Source organism: Nelusetta ayraudi, unplaced genomic scaffold (genome assembly GCF_046127955.1).
Source record: "Nelusetta ayraudi isolate G7.1 ecotype Tasmania unplaced genomic scaffold, CSIRO-AGI_Nayr_v1 ptg000088l, whole genome shotgun sequence".
Lineage (NCBI taxonomy): Eukaryota > Metazoa > Chordata > Actinopteri > Tetraodontiformes > Monacanthidae > Nelusetta > Nelusetta ayraudi.
Genome location: NW_027466138.1, coordinates 79,033 through 95,367, shown reverse-complemented (window position 1 = coordinate 95,367; position 16,335 = coordinate 79,033). Strand labels below are relative to the sequence as shown.

Genomic DNA, 16,335 nt, shown 5'->3' with positions numbered 1-16,335 from the left:
GGCGGGGACAAAGTTTAGACCGCCGGCGCCCGGGCGGTGTTACGAAAAATAAGAGACGGAGCCAATCTCGGGAGCGAGTGAGTGCGCAGCCTGAACGGAGTAATGGCTGATAACGAACACTATAGCGGTAATTAATTGTACTTATCTATTGATAACCGACCAAGATGCACTGCGGGGCCGGATTTTCGCAACCCGGAAGTGAAGTCAAGAAATGAAAAATAAAAACTGGTTCGAGCAGATTGACGAGTAAGACAAACAGCTGGTTGCACAGAAAGAGACATATCTTCTCTTCTCTAGTATGACAGTACACAATTGTGTACTGTCATACTAGAGAAGTGTGTGTGTGTGTGTGTGTGTGTGTGTGTGTGTGTGTGTGTGTGTGTGTGTGTTAGTATTCGCTCATTGAATGGGTTCATGTCCCAACTAAAAACAGTACAAAACAGTCAGATTTACAACAAAGTCACATATTACCTAGCAAATGTGTATTTTAAATTGTCATATATTGTTTTTCTCTGTTAATGTACTATTTATAATTGCCATACCCACTTTCAATCTGTTCTCATCCTATTATACTGTCATGAAACTGGAATGGTATGTGGTCGTCTATTTAAACAGTGTTTCCGTTACCTTTTGTTCTTCCATAATCCCGCAAAAACAAAGTCTGACTTTGCTGTGACTGTTATGCAATAGCGGTTCTTTTAATGGACCTACGTGTCTGACTTTAATTGTGGAATTTTTCAGAAGAAGACATCCTGGGTACCGTCCCTCGACCTTTAATTAACCTGTAAGCCTTTTCTCCTTCCTTTCAGTACTGTCACAATTTATTTATTTATTTATTCCAAGTTGACGAATCAACAAACACGTGGAAAATGTCTGTGGGTAGAAGCTCAGTTTCAGGGGAAGAAAGACGGGTGGGAGTGGACGATTAAAGGGGCCGTGGCCATTTAAAGTGATTTCAACACATTCTCAAAGTCGCTGTCGGGTCTATGAAAACTACAGAGTAACGCTGAATCCAAACCATCACTTGACCCTGAACAGAATCAGCACATTATCAAGTAAATTCCCCAGGGACTGCTGAGACAACAAGCAGGCCTTCGGTGCATGTGTGTGTGATGAGAAACTTGTGGCCCTTTACATGGAGAGCACCAACACGTTGATTGATACTTTCTTAATTTACTCAGGAAGTGACGTCCCTGTTATGACAGAAACAACGCTGTGACTTTACTTTCACATTGATCTAAAACTGTTGTCAGCAGTTTACCTGCGCTGTTCTGGACCTGACTGGCTTCTGGGCGCATTTTTCCATTAGTTAACGCACGCTCATTGATTGACCCGATATCGCATCAACTCTGTAATCACTTTAGATGAAAGTGCAAGAAATGCTGCATGGCAGCAATCCTGCCAAGTCATACACCGAGGTCTTGGTGGGAGCAACTTTGGTGCAGCGGGACAGAGGGAGCATTGCCCTTTAAAAAAAAAAAACAGTTGAGGGCAATTTGTAAGGCAGGTCAGGATGTCCCATATAGATATGCATTTGTATAACACCCATACAGATTGTACAAATGCAAACTGGGGGGGTTGCAGATCACAGGCAACAAATCACAGACAATGACTTAAAAACGACTCGATGGAGAACAATAACGAACATTCGGTGTCCCTTTAACTTTGCTTGCGTATATTTGAAAACTCACGCCTGAGGCAGCCGGGATTGGCAGTCTCTGCTTCGTGCGCGCTCCCTAGCCTCGCCAGGGAGGCAGAAATTGCCGTAACACCAGTAGAGAAACTCGCCGATCACCGCGCTGGGATCGTCCCAGTGTCAACGTCGGCGTTATAACGGTGTATTTGGGGGGTAATTACGACCCTGCAACCGCAAACGTACACAAAGTGCGCCTGTGTGTGAGCCCAAAGCGAGCGTGTTTAGAACGGTCCGGTCCGTGAAGGCAACAGCGGCTAGGCTACCTTCAACTGCTATGAAGTCATCTGAATGCTCTTTGAGGTGATTTGTGTGTGTGTGTGTGTGTGTGTGTGTGTGTGTGTGTGTGTGTGTGTGTGTGTGTGTGTGCTGCTCGCTTCAGGAATAAACTGGCGCTGTCGGCCTTATTCACACACAGGAACCAGGCACCAAGCCGCGTTCTGATTGAACGAGCCCAAAAGAAACGAGCCCACCTGCAATGTCAGGTGATAGGACGACCGTGTTGACGGCGGCTCGGCTCGCTGGCCCCGGTTCTGCTGCTTGTTGTTTCAGTTCGGTCATCGACACGATCACAGATTGAAAGAGCGAACAAAGTGATGGAGTGAAGGTTGGCTGAGGTACAAACACGACGAGAGAGAGCGACCACCGACCTGCTGCCGTGTGTGTGTGTGTGTGCTGCAGGGGGACTATTGTTCCACTTGTGTGTGTCTCGCTCCGGGATGATGTGGCGCCACTGCGACAAAGTTCCTCCAACTACTTTGCTCTTCAACTCGGCAGATTCCGCGCAATAAATCTCTTTATCCCCGCGCTGGGCCGTCCGTCGCCGCGTCCCGAGTGCCGCGCGCCCGCATCGTCCTCGACCTGCTCCGGCTGCTGCTCCTGGGTCCTCCTGGTTCCTTCGTCGTCGCTACTGTGGTTCTTTCTCAGAAGCGGCGGCGTCGTCCCGTCCGCTGGTAATCGGCCATGTCGCTGCTGCTGCTGTGCTGCTGCTGTGCTGCTGCTGCTGCTGCTGCTGTGGATCCCTAGTGGCGGATCCCTAGTGGAAGCAGTGGCGTGATCCCGGAAAACACCGCAAGGCGTGCGTGCGTGCACGCGCACGGGGCTGCGCGTGTTTGTGTTTGCATATGTGTGTGTGAGAGAGAGAACGAGAGCGACGGATAGATTTTGAATGCGAGTGCGTCACGCCCCCCTCTCGCGCGCACCCCCCCAACCCAACTGGTTTTGTGAGTGGGCAGTGGGGGGTCGCTGGGTGAAATAATCCGCTGGGTTTGTGTGGCGTCACAGTCTGAAATCAAATGAGAGGAATCCCCTCTGCATGCTGCATGATGTCACTAAAAACACACAATGTTGTAAAACACTGTTTCGGTGTTATGATTTTTTATTCCAACCTGGATGTCGGTTAATATTGTTCAACTGTTTCTCAGATCCAAGGTGGGGATACATGATGGATTAATCCATGTCTGTCCAGATTAATGGGCAGAATAGGAGTCGGTGATTGGGTTGACTCAACTGGATTAATTCAAATGATAGTTAAAGGCGACGTACAAGGATTCACGTCCAGTCAGCAGGGCCCAATGGTTCATGGCATTTTGTGGAACGTCTCCATAAAGTGGAGATCTGAAGGTGGAGTTTTTTGGTTTGTTTGTTTTTATATGAAAGGTGCTTTAGTTTAATTCAAACACACAGACATAATAACAACGATACAGTCAAACAAGTGGAATGCCGGGATACCCAAAGCAAATGACGTCAGAAATCACGGATGAAAAAGCAAACGCAGTTGAATTGAGACGGTGACCCCCCCCCCCCCGGTGGTGTTTATTGCCACCATCTGGACAGATGTGGGTACAGCAGAAAACGCGGAACATTTCCTTTAGCCAGTACCGCCGAACCGAACGCACTCTGGGGTTAACAGTGTTTACTCCTAGTACAATATGAATAATGTGGAGTTGTGTATAGCACAAACCTTCAATCCTATTCATTTTCATCGTGAACTTCCTCCTGGCAGCATTGCTTTAGCGACTTCCTCCAACGCTGTAGATATTCAGAAACGTCGGTAAACTGAGCAACCACTAGAGGGCGCTGCTCAATTTAATTTTATTTTCCCCCGCCACCCTATAGCGCCACCTGCTTGAAGTCCAGCTGGTTGGGTTGTGTTGAATAGATTAAAGTTGGGGCACTGCTCACTAAATAAAACGCTAAGACTGTTGGGGGAACATCAGACAGGTGTGTGTGTGTCAGGAGGAGTAGTCAATGGAGCATGGAGTGATTTGTTATAGGAGGTATGAGATGCTGAGAGACGTCATGAGGAGTAGGATGAGGGAATTGGGGCTGCAGCAACCTACCTAAAAGGTTTACCGAGTGTGAGAGAGCACAGGTGAGGATACTGATAGCTTTCTTAAGGTGTGTATTGTAGAATCTGATGGACAAGTAGGGGTAGAACATTGGTAGCTGGGCACTTTGGTAGGGAATTTAAGCAGGATAAGGTTTTGTTTTGTTTTGTTTTGTCTTTGGTTGGTGGTTAGTATGTAGGATAATGTGAACCTTACATCTGATTCACACTCCGGAACAGAAGGTGGCGGTAATGCACCAATTCGCTGGATTCCCAACCGCCATAAAACAAGAAGGCAGACGCGGTGATGCTGGTTGTTAGGTTGTCAGGGGCAGCAGCGCACTTAGCCGCTAGGCTAACACGGGATTAGTCTGGCGCCGTCAATGATGATGACACGTCCATTTATTGAGGATAGCGACTGTCACCGTGCATGGTGTTTTCACCCGGAACTGCCCCTGTTTTCTGGGTAAAGACTGAGGAGACGCCGGAGTCTATTTCCGGATGGAAAAACACTCCCGAGATCCTGTCAGTGGGTTCCGTGTTGTGGCTGAGCTAGCTTGGCTAGCTGCTAACTAGGTGCACCGTGTCAACTACTAAACACTCGGCGAGACGTCGTTAATAAGCAGTCCTATTTCAGTCAATCGAGCCGCACGTCACAATGGAAGCCAGCGCCGAGCTGTTCCAGGAACAGGAAGAGTTCGAGAGCGACGACCCGCTGCCTTCCTTCCTGCCGCCCTACCGCCCCCCGACCCGCCTGCACATCCAGAGGAGCAGCATCTGCTCCAGGGCCTACTTCGTCGTAGTCATGGTCTTCTTCCACCTGTACATCCTCAATGTCATCGGTCTGCTGCTCTACGTGCACTACTACAACGTCTCCCCGGAGGTGATGAGCGGGGAGAGGGTCGCCTCGGCACTGGACAGCGGCAGCGAGAGCCCGCCGCCGCCGCCGCCGCCCCTCCATCCCGCCCCGGTGGAGTCCGAGGAGCTGCATGTGATGGAGCACAGTCACACTTTCACCCTGCACCGCTTTGAGGGGATTCGGGTAAAACACGCATCACTAAAACCTTTAGTTTTATGGTGCACGGTGGAGGAGTTGTGTGATAGTGCATCGGTTTGAGGAGTTTGTTTTTGTTTTTGTTTTTTCTGCATCCAACATTGGCCTCTCAATGACTACTGCTGCTACTGCTACTGCTACTTTGAATAGCATCTAAGTATTCACTTGTCAGTTCAATGGTGGATTGGTTTTTGAAAGTACAGTTATTCAGCAGGAGAAAAGTTTCATTGTCCTCCCCAGTTATTAAAGAATAACTCGTTTTTAGAATACAGCCACGATCCAAATAGTGTGTATCAGTGATATTCCCAGCGGCCGTCAGTCCAGACGTACGCCTTGGATTCAAAGGGTTCCATGTTTGTGAAGGCACCATTATGCCACGTCGAAGTTTATTTTTATAGTATTGTTAGAGTCATTATATGTGTCAATAGCACAACTGATACTGATGTGAATATTCCCTTCCTTTCTATGCACAGGTTGGCCATGTTCAGCAGGTGTCCATTGTGCCCGGAAGAAAACACGAGATGAAGACAGTCAGTCTGAAACCCCTGCTGTTTGGTGCGTACATCATTTACTCATCTGTCATGGAAGAAAACATGTTTCATAACAGCTGCTTGCAGATGTATACAGTAGATATTCCCTCACAGCTCGCACATGGTTTCATTCCCCTGTCAACACTTGTTATTTCCTTCATGGACAGTTGTGTGAGTGAGTGGCAGCACAGAGAGGAAGGCGCAAAGTCAATCATAAAGGCTTGACACATTTTGAAAAATTGCAGCTATTTACACCTTTACACCACGTTTCTATATCTATTGCTGTCGTTCTACTATGAGCTCGCACTCCGACTAGCTCCTGCATCTGTGTTGCTTCCATTTGCGCACAGCCACCTTCAAGTTCTTGTCTGGCCTGTGCCACGCGTACGCCCTGTTGACCAGCAGGCGGCCGCCCTGCACGGCGCCCGTCACCAGGAAGGTCCCGCCCCGCGGTTGTTCATGGCGTCCCTCTCCAGCCAGAGCTGCATGCGAGGGCGGCTCTGCCCTCCCAGCAGGGGGCCGTGCTTCAGAACCTGCAGTTTGGTGGTGAGGGAGAACTGAGAGAGGCTCAGCGGCCTGGACTTGAGCCGCAGCAGACGAAGCTTTACGACTGCGGAGGGAGGCATTTAAAAAAAAAAAAAAAAAAAAGTGGTGATTGGCATGAAACCACTTCATTACATCATGCACTCAAGTTTCCAGAGGCCATGAGGTAGAGCAGTGTTTTTCACCCACACTGGTATACTGTGAGATAATGTCAGGTGTGCTGTGAAAAATCATCCAATTTCACTTCACCGGTCTAAAAAAAAAAAAAAAAAAAAAAGAGTGAGTGAGCTTTGAAAGGAATGAGAGACTGTTTTCCTCCCAGGATATCAACTTAGTGAGCATCTAAAGAGGTTTCACACTGAGTGAGGAGACTATATTGTCATCATGAGGCGAAAAAATGTCATTTGATAATATTTTGCTTGGTGCTGTGTCAAGGGATTTTTTTCTATGTGAAACAATGTGCCGTGGCTCCATAAGGAGAACCACAGCCCCAATATTGAAAGCTTGTCAAATTAAACCTATGCCTCACATTACAGAGATATTCTAATATTTCTTTTCATCAGCAATGTCTCTTTGTTCAATGTAGAAGTGGCTCAGAAAGGAACCCTGAGGTCGAGGGCAGTTGATAGTCACCAAAATCACTCCAGCAAAAGGCCTCCAGCGTTGCTTTTGCAGAGGAGGCCTCCTCCAGCTCACAGTCTCGGCAGCTCGCTGGAGGCACTGAAATAATCAAAGCACTAAATGAATCCTTCTAATGATAACAACGATAATAATAATAATAATGATCCCAAAAAAAAGTAGGTCTTGGTCGTGGCCATCTTACCTGTGCGCCTCCCTGCCAGGACTGAGCCGTTTGTCACAGCAGAAATACACATGGGGTGGTCAGCAGGAAAGCTCTGGCAGCTCAGGATGTGTGGCCAGGGGGAGCCGTAGCAACTCATGATGGGCGCACAGCTGTCTCCAACTGATTCACACAAACTCATGCACGGGGTAAATGAACCCAGTGGAGAATTGTGGAGGGAGAAAGAGGAAAGTGATGGGAAGCCGTAGCTGTAAATGGTAAAATGGACTCCACTTATACAGCGCGGTTCCCCAGAGCACTTTACAATGACCTCTCATTAACACATGAATACAGCAGTGGGTGGCTGCTGCCATGCAAGGGGCTGCCTAACCCATTGGGAGCAATTTAGGGTTCAGTGTCTTTGCCCAAGGACACAACAGACTAGGATGGAGCGGGATTTGAACCGCCAACCTTTCGGTCAACCCGCTCGACCTCCTGAGTCACAGTCGCCCAGCTGTGAGGAAAGCGGCTTCACAGCTGACTCTCTGTGAAAGCAGGGCCTTTATCTCAAAGCTCTCCAGTGACTTTGCACCAGCGAGGTGTGAAGTAGCAGCCGTACACAGTGGTGCCTCCACTGTCAGGAGGACTGACTGTTGTCAATGAGACAATTGGCTTTTGCCATTTTAAGAAATGAGAAAAGATTGTTGTCAAGACAGTCAGAGGTGACCTGGGAAACACTGGCGGTGATCGGGGAAGCTGACGACATTATGCCAGTGTTGCTCATCAGTTGTGAGAGGAGGGTTCACTCTGGCTGCATTGTGAAAACTCAGCTCTGAAGAGAAGAAGATCTAAAACAATTCATCAGTCATTTAAAGGACTCAATAGTGTGCATGTTCTCAGTAACTGTGAATACTGTAATATTACTTGAGCATACCCTGCAAAGCTGCCTCCTCCTCTGTTATTATACTGGGACATTCTGCTACACTACCATCACTGTTGGCAACTGACAGATACTTTGTTGGCAAACACGAGCTTATCATCAAAGATGTGGCCTTGGTGAGGTTGCACCGGCGAACACTGACGTCTGGAGGCAGACGGGAGCCAGGAGGGAGCAGAGGAAGATGCGAGCGTCAGGGTGACACTGGCGCTGCAGCAGTGGCAGCCGGGTGGCGCTCTGCTGCAGCGCCTCCTGTGGCGACCAGCGGCCCAGCAGGTTGGACGTCCTCATGGTGTCGTAGCCGACGTCCCGACACAGGGCCATGCTGTGAGGGACGAGCTCCTGGGCTCCCACAGGCCTCCTGAGCTCAGGTCCGCCGCGCCTTCAGAGCTTTCCCATGATGCAGTGGGGCTGTAGTCCTGGCCCCGTGCCTCGTCCTTGGCCTCAGACCTCACTTTACTTCTCTCCGGCCTGGACCGGTTTGAAGCGGCCGCAGAGGGAAGGATGGGCCCAGCAAGTAGCAGGAGAAGAAGCAGCATGGAGATGGAGATGGAGATGGAGATGGAGGATTTCCTTGAGATGAGATGGAAGCAGGAGACTGCCGGCATGTTGGTGAAGGAGTGATGATCCCTCCTGAGTGCAGCGACTCCCTGTGTGGCAGTGCAGGGGAGGAGGGAAGGAGAGGTGTTTTTATAGTGGGCGGCGACACTCACTTGGCCAGGGAGCGATGAGGGGAGGTGTGGAGAGAGGCATGAAAGGAGATTCAACATTCAACATCTTTGTTCATCACATGCTCATGCTGGGTATGCAGTGAAAAGCACAAGTGGCAGTGTTTGCCATAGATCAGCAGACGGTAAAATAACAGTCACACAAAAGAAAGAAAGGAAGGAAGACAGAAAGGAAGATTCAAGTATGTTTGACAAGAGCAGGATGAGTCAAGTCAGTCAGTCAGGTGGCTCCTGGGTCATTTTGGTTTTGTGTCTGCAGCTGGAGTGGCTGTCATGCAGTGAAGCTCCATCAGCTGCCTGCTGCTCTCTCTGTCCTGATCTCCTGCTGCTGCCACTTCTAGGTTTGGGGAAACTGTGGTCGCTGCAGTTTTGATTGTTAAGATCCTCATGGGAAACCTTCAAGTGGTGTAAAACATGACAACACACACACACACACACACAGAGTGTTGTATGCATTAGTATTGCTGCCAAATGAAGATGGCTTGAAGTGATTGTGTCTCCTGGGAGATGTCAGTGTTATTACCTCCTCCTGGCTGCTGTGAGCAAAGATACAACCACCAACTGTCTGTGTTTAATATTAGACAACAGTGTTGGTACCATGGAGGCCTCTGCAGTGTTGAGTAACTGATGATATTGATGGTGTTGCCTGCGTGGTGTGACAGAGGTGTTGGGAGGAGCCAGACGCACTGATCACATCAGAGGAAGGAGAAGAGCCGATCAAGCATCTGGCATCCCTTTGACGGGGAGGCGTGAAGAGTCGTCCCATTGGTTGATCTCATCAGCCGGCCCAGTCAACAGCCAGCTGCTAATGTCTTTAGTAGGAATGGCATTTGAATAGTGCTGCACTCCTGACACTGTGACTGGAGAAGCAGCGGGGTGTCAAGCTGCCTGCGATGATGCAACATCTACACCCAAACTGTCATTAATAAAAGTTCACTTCAGCAAACAGGATTGAAACACTCAAATGTTTTATTTTATTTATTTGTATATGAGTGGTTGTCTCCTCCTTGTCCCTCAGAAATCCAGGGCTTCCTGTCGGAGGAGGAGTGCCGCGTGGTGGTCCAGCTGGCGCAGCTCAAGGGTCTGATGGAGAGCCAGACTACGGCAGCCCGCCGGGGTCAAGAGGACTCCAGCCAGCCGCTGCTGTCGCTCAGCACCCAGGAGGTCTTCAGCCTGCTGGACCTCAACCAGGACGGACTGCTGCAGAAGCAGGAGGTGACTGGAGGACTGAACGGGCCGCATATGGCCCCCGGGCCGTAGCTTGCCCACGCCTGGGTTCGAGAAAGAAGGGAATTCAGAGCAGTGGAATTGATGTGTCACAATGTGCCACGTTGGTATTAATGTTTTCTTCTTGTTGTGTTGTGTTGTTGTCGTGGCCCAGATTGTGAGTCACTCCCGCTCTCAGGATGGAACGTGGTTGAACCCAGAGAACTTGCGACACATTCTGACGGGTCTGGACTCCTGCCCGACGGGTCAGTGTGATTCCTCTTTCTCTCTCTCTCTCTCTCTCTCTCCTTCAGTTGTGTTGCTTGTTCCCACAGCTGGGTGGCGTCGTCGCTTCACAATGTTGCAGCTCCATGAAAACATCCCACTCACCGCTCAGCGTTTGTTATCTGTCAGTCATGATGGGGATGAAAGAGAGGAGGTGTGTTTGTAAACAGACAACAAGGGACACCAGAAACCATCAGAGTGGCTCTCTGGTCTGTCCCAGGAGGTCTGGGCAGGAAGTGGTTCTGTGTGGAAAACGGTCCCAGCAGCTCCGACTCTTGAAGGTGCTGCCTGTTGAAGGCAACATCTCTCCTCACTGGAGCTCCTTTCTTATAATGTGCCACACCAAGATCTCAACTTAGAAACCGCGCAGACTTTGCTGTGTAGGGATTTATTGGTAGGCTGCATGTCCCAGACAGACAGACAGACAGACAGACAGGCAGGCAGGCAGGCAGGCAGGCAGGCAGGCAGACAGGCAGGCAGGCAGGCAGGCAGGCAGGCAGGCAGACAGACAGACAGACAGGCAGGCAGGCAGGCAGGCAGGCAGGCAGGCAGACAGACAGACAGACAGACAGACAGGCAGGCAGGCAGGCAGGCAGGCAGGCGGCAGCAGGGGTGCAGTGTGGAATCAAACCTGGTGGAGAGCTGCAGCCTGATGGCTGGAAGAGCAGAGACTGAGTGTTGCTCAGTGATCAGACCACAAACACCGGGCTCACTGGCTCACCGTGGGGCCCATAAGAAACATATTCAGTGGTGTTTATTAGCAGGACTGTGAAGCTTCCTTCAGTCTGGTTGTGTGTCAGTGGTGTTCTGCTCACACTGTCTTCTAAGACTGCAATTAAACTGCTAGAAGCAACAACTTGCTACGCTACCAGAGACATTGAAGCCGCTGGCTGGTGTTTGTCAGTCCACCAGACTGCACTGTTGGTTTGTTCAGTGTCAGGCGGGCAGGTCAGTGTGACGTGGTGACCCGATGTGGCCCGGCCCATCTCATCAAAACCTCATTATTCTCAAAGCTTTTATTCACATCTTCTCTGGCATCACAGAGTCATTGTTGAAGCTGGGCGTGGTCTCGCCCACTGTGTGTGTGTGTGTGTGTGTGTGTGTGTGTGTGTGTGTGTGTGTGTGTGTGTGTGTGTGTGTGTGTGTGTGTGTGTGTGTGTGTGTGACAGAGAGTGGGGGGGCGGTGAATTAAAATGGCAATGAATCAATTTAATGTTCCAGTGAATTTCATCTTCCCTCATCACTTTGCAGTGCTTCCTTTCAGCGTGCAGTTTGCAGTGTGTTGTCAATGTGTCTTCAGATGACATTGTGTTTCTTCCCCTCCAGGCACGCTGACCTTTGAAGAGTTCAGCCATGTGTTCGAGCTGTCCAGGCTCTCTGCACCGCAGCCCGGCAGGAAGCTGAAGTCTGGATTCAAGCAGAGGAGCAAACACACGTGGCTCTACCAAGGCCCGGGGTCCCACCACGTGCTGCGCTCACTCAGGAACAGGTGAGCACAGGTGTAGGTGTACAAGTGGCTCCTGACCTCCTCTGCACTGACACCTGCTGGGTCTTTGCTCACACCTGAAACAACCCAGAGAAGGAAGTGAGCTCCAGGTTGGTCCTGGTCTCCGGACCACCGGTAAGGGTCTGGTCTGGTCTGGTCTGGGACTGGACTGACTCTGGGTTTTTGATCCAGACCAGTGGAGACTCAGCCAACACTGTAATGACACGATAATAACAGAGTCCAGCTGCTGCTGCTCTGTTGGTGACACCCAGAGTGACACCCTGCCCCCTTCGTCCTCGTGTGTTTATCTTTTAATTCTAGGAAGCAAAGTTGTGTTTTTGAAAATGGTTCAAAATGGTTGCAAAGCAGCAAAATGTTCAGGACAATGATTGAGAGACACCTGCTGACAAGAGATGTTGCTGTTCCATTTAGAAGCAAACTGGAATTTAAAAAGAGATACTGGTCATTTTTTCTGTTTTGTTGTGTCTTTTTTCTTTGATATCTAAAGTCTGGGTCTGGTCTGGTCTGGTCTGGAGCTCCATGCTCTCTGGTCTTGATAGTGTCCTGGTCTGGGTTGGTGCTGTCTGGACCACAACACTAACACCAACACACAGACTTCATCAGAGTGGCAGCACTTCTCAGATCTTAGTTTTGGTTGTGTTGCTTAGTGTTGACTGTATGTCTGCTGATCATGCAGTGTCAGGCCTCAGAGTGACTGCATGGACAGTAGTGACTCGCAATGCTGCTCGGCTTGGATGAGATGATGTCGTAGCCCCACAACAGGCTGCTCTCTAGACCTTTATGCCTGCCTCCCGGGTGGTACCTACCTGCCTCCCTGGTGGTACCTGCCTGCCTCCCTGGTGGTAACTGCCTGCCTCCCCTGGTGGTACCTGCCTCCCAGGTGGTACCTGCCTCCCTGGTGGTACCTGCCTGCCTCCCTGGTGGTACCTGCCTGCCTCCCAGGTGGTACCTGCCTGCCTCCCAGGTGGTACCTGCCTGCCTCCCCATGTGGTAGCTACCTGCCTCCCTAGGTGGTACCTACCTGCCTCCCTGGTGGTACCTACCTGCCTCCCAGGTGGTACCTGCCTGCCTCCCCATGTGGTAGCTACCTGCCTCCCCAGGTGGTACCTACCTGCCTCCCTGGTGGTACCTACCTGCCTCCCAGGTGGTACCTGCCTGCCTCCCCTGGTGGTACCTGCCTCCCAAGTGGTACCTGCCTCCCTGGTGGTACCTGCCTGCCTCCCTGGTGGTACCTGCCTGCCTCCCAGGTGGTACCTGCCTGCCTCCCAGGTGGTACCTACCTGCCTCCCTGGTGGTACCTGCCTGCCTCCCCTGGTGGTACCTACCTGCCTCCCCTGGGGGTACCTGCCTGCCTCCCAGGTGGTACCTGCCTCCCCTGGTGGTACCTGCCTGCCTCCCTGGTGGTAGATGCCTGCCTCCCTGGTGGTAGATGCCTGCCTCCCTGGTGGTACCTGCCTGCCTCCCTGGTGGTACCTGCCTGCCTCCCAGGTGGTACCTGCCTCCCCTGGTGGTAGATGCCTGCCTCCCTGGTGGTACCTGCCTGCCTCCCAGGTGGTACCTGCCTCCCCTGGTGGTACCTGCCTGCCTCCCTGGTGGTAGATGCCTGCCTCCCTGGTTCCTCTTCTGGAAGATGATGTGATGTTGCTGCTACTGTGTATCTTCAGAGTGATCAGCCTGACTCGCCTGCCTGCTGCGCTGCTGGAGCTCAGCGAGCCGCTGCAGGTGATTCGCTACGAGCCGGGAGACTTCAGCCACGCCCACCACGACAGCAGCCCCGCCCACGCTGACACCGCCTGCTCACACACTCGGCTGGCGGGAAACTCGTCCACGCTGACCGAGGTCTCCTGCAGGTTGGCATCAACACGCTTGTGGTTTTTTATTCTTGTGTGTGCACGAACATATTCTTGATATTTGCTCGCCTCAGTTGTGGAATGCACTGAAGGTGCAGATTTCTACTTGACTTGCACCTGATCATCAGCCAGCACCTGATAGAGACTGTTGCGATGTTCCTCTCTATGGTGGATGAATGATGTACAGGCTGCGGAGATGATTTGCTGTCTCCTCTGCTCATCACACTGCAGGTACCTCACCATGCAGCTCTCCCTCAGCGCAGTGGAGGAAGGAGGGGAGACCACCTTCCCTGTGGCCGACAACCGAACCTATGAAGAACAGGTGTGTGTGTGTGTGTGTGTGTGTGTGTGTGTGTGTGTGTGTGTGTGTGTGTGTGTGTGTGTGTGTGTGTGTGTGTGTGTGTGTGTGTGTGTGTGTGTGTGTGTGTGTGCTACAGTGGTAACCTCATTGTGAACCTGCAGCCTCTATAATAGGACTAATAGTTGAGGACTTGAAGCTTGTGGGTCTGTGCTGCTGCTGGATATTAGTGATGGAAACTAGGAGGTCAGGTGACCCTGCTCTCTCTCTGTGTGTGTGTGTGTGTGTGTGTGTGTGTGTGTGTGTGTGTGTGTGTGTGTGTGTGTGTGTGTGTGTGTGTGTGTGTGTGTGTGTGTGTGTGTGTGTGTGTGCGCTGCAGGCTCTGCACCAGGATGGAGTTGATCTGACAGACACCCAGGAGACGTGCGACAGGGGCAACCTGAGAGTGAAGCCCAGCGCTGGGACGGCTCTGCTGTGGTACAACCACCTCTCTGATGGAAGAGGTCAGACGGCGCCACCTGCTTCTCTCTTGTGCTCCTACAGTGTTTGATCAGAGCGTCCAGTCGGCTTTGATCCCAGTGAAAGGATTTGAAGACGGGAACGCTTTGTCCTCTGTTTTAATCCCAACACTGGCTCTGTCACACAAAGTTTGTCATTGTCAGCTGATGGTTCCAGTCTGGGCCAGAACTTCCCTGGAGGATCAAATGTGTCGAGGGAATTACCCACGTTGTTTTCTTACCTTCCCTTTTCCAGGAATTCTTTGAGCTGTTTCCTCTTTCCCATGTGGCTCAACTCAGTCATTTGTTTCAAAAAAGAAATAAGTACATGATGATATGATGGGAGAACACAGTGCTAACAGATCAAATACAGTATTCTATTAGAATTCCAATGATGCATTGTACAGTCGTGTCAGCAAGAGACTTGACATTTTCCCAGACGCCCCAGAGTCTGATTGATGGCTCCATGGTGTTAGAGGTGACCGGCTCTTCCTGTCCCTCCTGCAGGCTGGATGGGCGAGCTGGACGAGTACTCGCTGCACGGCGACTGCCCGCTGAGGCGCGGCCTCAAGTGGCTGGCCAACAGCTGGGTGAACGTGGACCCAGACCAGCAGCAGCAGGCCCGCTACCAGAGACTAGTGGCTCAGAGGCATCAATCACAGGCAGCAGGCGTGAAGCAGGAGCAGCAGGAGCAGCAGCAGCAGCCGCTCTCCCACAGCAACCTGCACCAGGACCTATAGCCAGGACTGTAGCCACTACCATACACTGACACACAGTTTACATTGAGTGAAGCCGGTAGGTAGAAAATCTGTCCGGGGGTCCGGCGACATACGGCAACTCTATTAGGACAAACTACATCACAAAAGAGTGATAGATGGCTATGATTATATATAGAAGAATATAAGCATATTCTATCTATCCACCTGTTTGGCCGCGATGTAGTTTGTCCTAAGAGAGTTGCCGTAAGACCCCGGACAGTCTTTTTGTACCTTGACCTGCAGACCCTCACACAGCCTCCAGTCATTCAGGTTCCAACACAAAGTCTTTCCTTCTTTTGTCTGTAAAACTACAAACTCAATATGTTTGCTCTTGTTCAAGTTCACCCAAAGTTTGATGAGTCATAAAGACATTTTATAGATGTTTTTTTTTTTTTTTTACAAATTAAATTTAACTCCAGAAAACATTTGCCTTAATACAGCGATCCCAGTCACAAACTTTTATTAATATTGGTATTTGAGGTGAAGTCCTGCTCACCTGTCTTCCCTTGGTGACTTTTAGATGAGGTGCGTTTTTGCACAAGCCATACCACCACGTTGGTCTGTACATGCATATCCAAAGGGATTTCTTTGTGAATGTATTTGTTCTTCATTCCTTCTGACAGCCTGGATGATGATTGACAGATGGTTGTTGCCAGGCTGCTGCCTGACTGGTGTTTGTCACGTGACCTGCAGTGAGAGGCTGCTGCTCTGCCATCTCCCACCTCTGTGTCTGACCCTTATCCTTCCATATATTTCAATGTGTGAGAGTATTTATTTGAGTGTTATTTATTACTGCTAATATTTAATTGAAACAATATTTATTAAAGCTTGTTGCACTTCTCCCGCTACTTTGTACTGTATTTGTACTCGGTTATAAACGTGTCAATCCACATGTACTTGGGGCTCTCGTGTCATTTCGCAACTTGTTCGTGACGGTACTGACCACTAGGTGTCACCCAGGGATCAGCGCCGGCAGCAGGACAGGAGTTGCACTGCACTCCAGGGTGTGTGTCGATATACGATGGAAGTGAGTTGGCCCGTGTGTACACAGCACACGAATAGATGAGCCATTTGCACATTACGAACATCCCTGAACATTTACAATGCAGTTCTGCTGGCCTTTGTTGTTAGCTCGACTTCAGTTTATTGCTAATAACTGCGATGATGCTGTGAGTCATCAACTACAGCAGTCTGTGCTTGACCCTTATCCCATATGGTCAAAGCTTGATCTTAAAGGATTGATATCAAAATAAGCAATGTTTCCAGTGAACTTCCTCCTGACTACCACTGACCAGCTGAGCTGCGGTGTGATAAGGCCACTGCATTGTTCATTCATAGT

At 50.4% G+C, this 16,335-nt stretch overlaps 3 protein-coding genes across 5 annotated transcripts in view; 1 reads left to right on the top strand and 2 right to left on the bottom strand.

The window, feature by feature from the left end:
• LOC142901362 (cyclin-dependent kinase 17-like) overlaps positions 1–2,467 on the bottom strand; it is a 29,908-nt gene extending 27,441 nt beyond the window's left edge. The window contains exon 1 of one of the 3 annotated variants that reach the window (XM_076045854.1): positions 2,340–2,467. The gene's annotated coding sequence lies outside the window, so the exon portion shown is untranslated. Of the gene's footprint in view, positions 1–1,691; positions 1,902–2,339 lie in introns of those variants that run through there. The other 2 variants (XM_076045857.1, XM_076045855.1) reach the window with 2 other exon arrangements.
• Positions 2,468–4,238: 1,771 nt separating this feature from the next.
• LOC142901365 (transmembrane prolyl 4-hydroxylase-like) lies at positions 4,239–15,892 on the top strand. Its single transcript, XM_076045862.1, has 9 exons — positions 4,239–5,064; positions 5,550–5,631; positions 9,614–9,810; positions 9,977–10,067; positions 11,413–11,575; positions 13,258–13,443; positions 13,675–13,765; positions 14,121–14,244; positions 14,746–15,892. The coding sequence occupies exons 1-9, from the start codon at positions 4,681–4,683 to the stop codon at positions 14,976–14,978; spliced, it is 1,551 nt and encodes a 516-aa protein (XP_075901977.1). The 5' UTR covers positions 4,239–4,680; the 3' UTR covers positions 14,979–15,892.
• Positions 5,880–8,665, bottom strand: LOC142901353 (secreted frizzled-related protein 5). The gene is given in 6 exon segments (XM_076045840.1): positions 5,880–6,067; positions 6,070–6,216; positions 6,783–6,869; positions 6,973–7,140; positions 8,005–8,228; positions 8,658–8,665. Coding segments are annotated over 6 exon segments (783 nt in total). The 3' UTR covers positions 5,880–5,918.
• Positions 15,893–16,335: the final 443 nt, after the last annotated feature.

Coding starts and splice junctions, on each gene's coding strand:
- LOC142901365 (XM_076045862.1), top strand. CDS start 4,681: ATGGAAGCCAGCGCCGAGCTGTTCCAGGAACAGGAAGAGTTCGAGAGC. Junction 11,576..13,257: donor CTGCGCTCACTCAGGAACAG/GTGAGCACAGGT, acceptor GTGTATCTTCAG/AGTGATCAGCCTGACTCGCC. Junction 13,444..13,674: donor CTGACCGAGGTCTCCTGCAG/GTTGGCATCAAC, acceptor ATCACACTGCAG/GTACCTCACCATGCAGCTCT.